The 8554-nt window shown below is 36.6% G+C and overlaps 1 protein-coding gene across 4 annotated transcripts in view; it reads right to left on the bottom strand.

Moving 5' to 3' along the window:
* kcnq3 (potassium voltage-gated channel, KQT-like subfamily, member 3) overlaps positions 1-8554 on the bottom strand; it is a 36194-nt gene continuing 27640 nt past the window's right edge. For all 4 annotated transcript variants that reach the window (XM_027176809.2, XM_027176811.2, XM_027176813.2 and 1 more), the window contains exons 12-16: positions 8151-8256; positions 7405-7536; positions 7205-7300; positions 2939-3023; positions 1-2851 (exon numbers count right to left, since the gene is read on the bottom strand). In XM_027176809.2, coding sequence (XP_027032610.1) covers positions 2291-2851; positions 2939-3023; positions 7205-7300; positions 7405-7536; positions 8151-8256 — 980 coding nt within the window. In that variant the 3' untranslated portion in view covers positions 1-2290. The remainder of the gene's footprint in view (positions 2852-2938; positions 3024-7204; positions 7301-7404; positions 7537-8150; positions 8257-8554) is intronic.

Raw genomic sequence — 8554 nt, 5'->3', positions numbered from 1 at the left:
TACATCATAAACATTAATAACTGTATTGATTATTGATTCAGATTTTTTTAAGAGTAATTTCTGCTCTTTTTTCATATTTGACTATTATTTAATATAATTCTGCTTATTTTAGTGCATATCTTGAGTACTGGGGACCAGGAGCGGTTCTAGGATTTCATCTTTAGGGGGTTTTAGCCCTCAGTGAGAATTTAAAACAAGAAGAGTTTTTTATTATATATTATATGATTACATAGTAAGCCAAAAGTTATGCTATTATTTAAAATGGCAAAAATGGACAATAGATTTTTATGCCTGATGTAATGATGCCAGTCTTGAATCAAATCAGTTCATGTATGTGTGTATTCTCTATGAACAGTGTGTCCAATGAATGCAGTCATTAATAAAATAATTAAATTAATTAATTAAAAGCATTAATATTTTGTTTGTGCTATCAACTCTGGTAATAAGAATAGTGAAATTTCACTGTGCTCTGACTGACTCCATTCAAATAAAGGATGACGCACTTTGAAAGACAAAGTAAAAAAAATTCGCTCTTGGATCAAACGGATAATTTTCTTTCCCATGGAAAACATGTCCTGCATTTTAACGTAATTTTTATTTTTGATTTTTGAAAGTAAATATTATACTTATAGTTTTAGGGTGGCTGAGATCACAGACAGGGGGCTGGAGACACCCTAAAAAAGGCCTAGAACCGCCCCTGCTGGGGACCAAGAAGTTAGCACAAAACCTAAAAACTTTCTATGGGACTACAGTACTGTATTATATCATGTACCCTGCTTTAACTACTCAGCAAGTCACCAAAATCAAGTATATAAAATGTGGCTCTACAAGTCCAAGATGGACCCTCCTGGCTTTGCATATTTAGACTTTTAGTCCTGTTAAATTTAATACATGATCACTAACTCTAGGACTGACTTGAAGGCCAAACGCTTTATGATTAGGTCAAAATGATGATCTAGTCTTAGAAGGGAATGCATAGATAAGCAATGTGTTGAATTTTTTTTATGTTTGTAGTGATGGATACACATTTTTAAAGAAGAAAAACAGCCTGTTGTTTGTTAGTTTGTGGCTTAGCTGATGTGTATGGATTTGCTTTGCAGTAAGGATAACCTGAATTAGATTAGTTGGTTGGATAGTAATAAATAACGTCTAATAGTAAACCATGTGATTGTCAAACACATTCAGATGAAAACTTCAAAAGCAATCACATGGAGATTCAGCAGGATTTTATTCTTATTTGTATCTTATTACATGTCTGAGAAAGATAATGAGCTATTGACAGGTACTGTACTTTTGAGCTGAAAAGCTGATAATTATAGACTTTTAGATAAAAATTCTGTCTACAAATCATTTTAAGTAATTTTATAGGAAGACCTCTACATGTTCTGAATATTCAAAATCAACCACTTGAGGTGGTCATATGGTCCCTGATTAGAGTACCTTTAAATAATAATATAATACAAAATTAATGGAGTAGCTAAAAGTGACCACACTCAGTGTCAACAACCTGGAATGACTTGTGCAGATGATGTGTCAACTATGGAACTAACATTCTTTGAGCTGGCAGTTGTGAAAGCTGTGAAAGTCATTCAACCACAGTACAGATTCCAAGGTGAGTAGCTGGACTAAAGTCAAGTGAACAAAGCAGCATTGGTGTGACTCTGATCACCCCAATCCACATTATACGTACTCTGAGACGTCCAACGAAGTGCACTTGGTAATGATCAAGATGTGACATTGTATCAGACATTTACAGAAACAGCCAAGTGAGTTGTAACAAATACTCTGCATTTTAAAAGAAACAAAATAAGTGCAAATCAATAGGAAAATATAATGAACATTAATTGCTCTAATAGTGAGTGTCATGCAGTCCATGCATATGAAGAAAACCAAATGGCTGTAAATATAAAAATAAGTGTACAAAAATGGCATAGCGTTTAGTTTTTCTGTTGTTTTTTTTGTTTGTTGTTGTTTTAGTTTTTTCCTTTTCTTTGCTTTTCTTCTTTTTCTTTTACTTTTTTTTTAAACAGAAGTTTCAATTTAATGTAATCCCTTCTTGGTCTGCACATGTGCAATGTCTACCACTAAAGACAACAAGATAAAACGCATGCATTCCATGCAGTGCTCCTAGCTTTGTAAAGCATTTTGATATACATTTATATATTCCAATAGTAACAATATTGTATTTGTGTGTGCACTTGTGTACTTGTGGTGTGTGTGTCTCTGTGTGTGTCCGTTTTGGGGGTGGGGGTGTTGGAGAGAGGAGTAGGGGGAGGGAGAGGGGGAGGGATCAAGGTGGAGTGATCCAAACTTCCTCTGTAGGGAACCCATCTCCAGTAGAGGACAGTGGAGCCTGCCCACTTGGGGTGAAAGGTTCAGTGTCTGTATCTGTCTCACCTTCTGCTAAATATTGGCACTCATGATCCCAGTTCAACCTTGCCATGACTCCTGACCCATCGCCTGTGATCTCCTCTCTCTCGGCAGAGATGCTGAAGCCACTGGGTGATCGCTCTAGCTCCTCATGTGTGACAGACAGCAATGACAGTGGTGTGCCTGCCCTCTGGTCCAAATACAGCTGTTCAGATAGTTCAAAGTGGGAGTTTGGGGAGTGGCTTGGCAGTGGGCTGATGGGTAGGACAGTAGGGCGGGGAGGGTTTGTGTGTGAGAGTGTGCTTGAATGTATGTAGTATTGGCTGTACGGAACAGGTGGGGCATAGGTGCAGTACACTCGGTCTCCGCTGATACTGACTGTGACATCACTACGCTCCATTGTAATGGGGGCAGGGGCAGTTAGGTCATACTGCATGTGCATATCCACCAGGAAGTCAAGTTTCTTCTCCATGTCTGTCACCTGAAGCAATGGCAAACAAACTTTAATCACTTTCCTTGAAAAACAGCGTTACAATATTGGATAAGTACAAAAATGAACAGAAATTACCTGTCTCTCTACCCGCACAAATCTGCCCATCAGGCTTTGGTCCTCAGTATCTGGCAGGCCTGCTTTAGCCAGATAGGCCTCATGCCTGAGAGGGAGAAGAGAGAACATCTCTGCTACTTCTATGTCAGACTTCTCATTAATAAGACTCTTTATATGAACTCATTTTATGGTCTTTGTACATTAGAAATAAAAATAAAAATAGCTAACAGGTATCTGCACATGTCCAGTCTAATAGCTATACTACATTATGCCTAGTGCTCATTTGAAACACTTCTTTTGGAGAATTTAAACAAAATTGAGCCAGTGCCCCATTCCAAGACATCTGTCAGGGCTATACTGTTCTCAGTGTACCATACAATATATCCTAACAGTTTTGTCACCCAAGTGGAATGTTTGGTCAAGATGTGCAACTCAAGTAACTCATTCTATTAGTCATAGAGCTGAAAGGTCTGACTGTGTTCCTGCTAAGTGGTGTTTTAGTGAGTCCAGCTTTGAGAAACTAGTTCTCGTGTTGTGTCCTGGGATCATTAAAAGGTTTCTTGTGATCAATATAAAATCACAGGTCTGTACTTTTTAGTATGTTGTTGCAAAGGTAACATGGTTATACTCTCCAGACATTTATTTAAAAGGCCTGTTTAGGTATGGGCCATTAGTCCTCAAAACTAAATTTCAACCATAATGGTCTGTCAAACTTCATGAATTCATGAAAATGTCCACTGAGTTGGGATACATGGTTGTTTGTGGATATTTACTATTTTATGTAGCCTGGGTCCATGTTTAGTCTCATAAATCTGACAAACTTTAAGTGGGAGTTATGTCTGACTCTTTTCATGCAATGATGAAACATCACTGAAAAATGGATGATCAAAGCAGCTTCTTGGTTTTAAGAGCAAAACATGTTTGAGATTCACATTTACTCCATTACTATTACACTACCACTAAGTTCTCATGTGAATAACCAACAAAATCATCATTTTCCATAAACAGGGACAAAATATTTCAATATAAACATATTTAATGTTTTTACAGGATCAACTATTCAATTAGGAGCTCGATTTACATGCAGGCACAAGTGTAATGTGAGGGTGTTTTGTGTTCTGCAGTGAAGGAGACTCAGGCGTGGGTGGAGCAACATGGGGTGATGACATTGAAAATCTGCCAGTGGTTATTTTCAAATCCATTTTGGAATCAAATCCCCAAAACCTGTATTAATGCAAACACAATGACTAAAAAACTAAAAGCTAAATTTAGTCTGAATTTAAGCAGTCTTGTCTCATTTCTTAAAGAGTTCAGCTTCAGTATTCCTACTTCCTCCTAACCAAAATGCTTATCAAATACAGCTAATTTTAATATTTTATCTACAACAACTAAGAACATACTACTGAATGTGAATTGGACAGTTATTTTTCAACTTACATCTTATCTAAATATTATATTAATTTTTCATTTGACATTTATGCATCTGTGCTACATCATTTTGCAATAAAGAGCAAATTTCACACAAAAAAAATGCAAGCTGCTTTATTACCCAGTTAAACAAATTACTTGTTTTAAAGAAGCCGATCTATAGGCTATCAAAATACTGCCTAGCGCACTACTCAAGAGAAATCTGTTGACTTTAACTAATATAATTAACACCCAAATATCAGGATCTGACTAAATCCAACAGTATTTTAATGTTCCTTTAGGTTACAGTACAGTAATAAATAATTAAATTATTATTTCATATGATTTCATATTATTTGTAAATATTTCATGCTCATAAACATTGATAAATATGGATATTGTCATCAAGGATGAATAGACTTTTTATCATTAAATGTATCCTCTGTAGCTGAAGCGTGTTGCTGTTATTCCTTGAGAACTCTTTTCAGGAAGGTGTACTAATACACATTCAACACTAATCAAAAGCACTGAATTTGTTCTGGTCAGACAAACTACAGATAACACTGTTATTTGTTCGATTTAGAAAAAACATTTATCTGGTTATGTGAAACGACAAAGGTATTAGTGTAGCATGAAAAAACACTATATGCTACAGGCTAAAAGGGTCCTTGTTACTAGAAAAGCTACGTTATTTTGAAACCACTAAACACATACAGTAGCTAACTACTCCTCAAAAGTGCTCTTCTGTGAGCCAGAAACCGGCAATAAAAATGACTTACTATACATGAAAATTTGAACACATTCAGTATACTGTACATGGTGGTTACAGTAGGTTTCTGTATACTGTACATGGTGGTTACAGTAGGGTTACAGTAGGTTTCTGTATACTGTACATGGTGGTTACAGTAGGTTTCTGTATACTGTACATGGTGGTTACAGTAGGTTTCTGTATACTGTACATGGTGGTTACAGTAGGGTTACAGTAGGTTTCTGTATACTGTACATGGTGGTTTCAGTAGGTTTCTGTATACTGTACATGGTGGTTACAGTAGGTTTCTGTATACTGTACATGGTGGTTACAGTAGGTTTCTGTATACTGTACATGGTGGTTACAGTAGGGTTACAGTAGGTTTCTGTATACTGTACATGGTGGTTTCAGTAGGTTTCTGTATACTGTACATGGTGGTTACAGTAGGTTTCTGTATACTGTACATGGTGGTTACAGTAGGTTTCTGTATACTGTACATGGTGGTTACAGTAGGGTTACAGTAGGTTTCTGTATACTGTACATGGTGGTTTCAGTAGGTTTCTGTATACTGTACATGGTGGTTACAGTAGGTTTCTGTATACTGTACATGGTGGTTACAGTAGGTTTCTGTATACTGTACATGGTGGTTACAGTAGGTTTCTGTATACTGTACATGGTGGTTACAGTAGGGTTACAGTAGGTTTCTGTATACTGTACATGGTGGTTACAGTAGGGTTACAGTAGGTTTCTGTATACTGTACATGGTGGTTACAGTAGGTTTCTGTATACTGTACATGGTGGTTACAGTAGGTTTCTGTATACTGTACATGGTGGTTACAGTAGGGTTACAGTAGGTTTCTGTATACTGTACATGGTGGTTTCAGTAGGTTTCTGTATACTGTACATGGTGGTTACAGTAGGTTTCTGTATACTGTACATGGTGGTTACAGTAGGTTTCTGTATACTGCACATGGTGGTTTCAGTAGGGTTACAGTAGGTTTCTGTATACTGTACATGGTGGTTTCAGTAGGTTTCTGTATACTGTACATGGTGGTTTCAGTAGGTTTCTGTATACTGTACATGGTGGTTACAGTAGGTTTCTGTATACTGTACATGGTGGTTACAGTAGGTTTCTGTATACTGTACATGGTGGTTTCAGTAGGTTTCTGTATACTGTACATAGTGGTTACAGTAGGTTTCTGTATACTGTACATAGTGGTTACAGTAGGTTTCTGTATACTGTACATGGTGGTTACAGTAGGTTTCTGTATACTGTACATGGTGGTTACAGTAGGTTTCTGTATACTGTACATGGTGGTTACAGTAGGTTTCTGTATACTGTACATGGTGGTTACAGTAGGGTTACAGTAGGTTTCTGTATACTGTACATGGTGGTTTCAGTAGGTTTCTGTATACTGTACATGGTGGTTACAGTAGGTTTCTGTATACTGTACATGGTGGTTACAGTAGGTTTCTGTATACTGTACATGGTGGTTACAGTAGGTTTCTGTATACTGTACATGGTGGTTACAGTAGGTTTCTGTATACTGTACATGGTGGTTACAGTAGGGTTACAGTAGGTTTCTGTATACTGTACATGGTGGTTACAGTAGGTTTCTGTATACTGTACATGGTGGTTACAGTAGGTTTCTGTATACTGTACATGGTGGTTACAGTAGGTTTCTGTATACTGTACATGGTGGTTTCAGTAGGTTTCTGTATACTGTACATAGTGGTTACAGTAGGTTTCTGTATACTGTACATAGTGGTTACAGTAGGTTTCTGTATACTGTACATGGTGGTTTCAGTAGGTTTCTGTATACTGTACATGGTGGTTACAGTAGGTTTCTGTATACTGTACATGGTGGTTACAGTAGGGTTACAGTAGGTTTCTGTATACTGTACATGGTGGTTTCAGTAGGTTTCTGTATACTGTACATGGTGGTTACAGTAGGTTTCTGTATACTGTACATGGTGGTTACAGTAGGTTTCTGTATACTGTACATGGTGGTTACAGTAGGGTTACAGTAGGTTTCTGTATACTGTACATGGTGGTTACAGTAGGTTTCTGTATACTGTACATGGTTACAGTAAGTTCCAGTAATTGCATAATGTAATTGAAGAATTCTCACCTGGGAGACTGTTGCGATGGATAGGGAAAAGGTGTTTTGGTTGTCTTTTTATGTTTTGGAGTGAGGGGTGGACCAGGAGAAAAAATCAAATCTATTCTGTAAGGAAGGAAATATATAGAACAGATTTAGTTCAAGGTCACTGGAATACAAGTCTCTATGAACCCCATGGAGATAGTAATATGTGTTTGTGTGTGTGTTACCGTGACTGGAGGTATTTGATCCTACAAAGCATGTCCAGGTGTCCTGCAGAGTACTGCTCGATCACATCCTTCACATCATATGGTCTCAGGGTCTCCTTGAAATGCTTTTTATTCAACATGAAAATCAGAATCCTAATACCCAAAAAAGCAAAACCAAGATATTATTTAGGTTGCGAACTGTGCAATGCTTAAATATATAAAATATTTTAAAACATTTATGTTGAGAAATTCTTTAACTCAGTCCCAGGACAGTTAGCTGATTTATACCAAATTACAGATTCTATTTAAAAGGATTTCAAAAATATATGATTTCTTTTCTTCTCTTCTTTTCTCTAGGCTAGTATTTAACAGTTAATGACACTGGCCCTTTAATAGAAGCCCATTTTCAGCTTTAGAAGTTTTAGGCAGACTGCACTTTCCTGTCATTAATCATTGGCGATATGGGAAGTTATATATAGTATATTATTAATGTGTGCTTCCACACAGCCACATGTGATTGCATGATCACAGACTCATTAGTGCAGATTAAAGTGGCATCTCACTGTGGTGATTTGTGGCCAAGGTATGGGGTGAGATATTCATGGAGCAGTTTTATTACTACAGAAGGCACACACTTTATCACCGACAATGGTTCAGCTGCATTCAACTGCAGAATGTCCATGTGTCTGTGTGCATTTATGAAGAACCACTATGTTTATTCCACAGTTACATATTTTTGCTACACTTTGTGTAAGGGCATTGCTTACCGCATGGCTCTGATGACTAGTTTAAGAGCAGGAATCATCTCTTCCATCAGGATGTCAGGGGGGAAGCCCTTCTCCTCCGGAGTGGGGTCTGACAGACCAGCTGTATCTACAAGAAAAAAATCAGTCTATATTATAGAGAGTCTATATATATATATATATATATATATATATATATATATATATATATATATATATATAATATCTTTTACATTTTCAGATGTATATATACATACATACATCTGAAAATATAAAATATGTATATATATTATTATATGTTTAAAATCAAACAAGTCTGAGGTGCAAGATGAAGTCTGGTTGAAATACAAAATATTTAAAAGGAATATTACTACAATTCTACTAAAATATTATCCTCATTTTAAAATTGGCTGTAGATCATTTTAAGT

The sequence above is a fragment of the Tachysurus fulvidraco genome, chromosome 22 (assembly GCF_022655615.1).
Source record: "Tachysurus fulvidraco isolate hzauxx_2018 chromosome 22, HZAU_PFXX_2.0, whole genome shotgun sequence".
In the NCBI taxonomy this organism is placed as follows: domain Eukaryota; kingdom Metazoa; phylum Chordata; class Actinopteri; order Siluriformes; family Bagridae; genus Tachysurus; species Tachysurus fulvidraco.
This window is presented reverse-complemented; position numbering and strand designations above follow the sequence as displayed.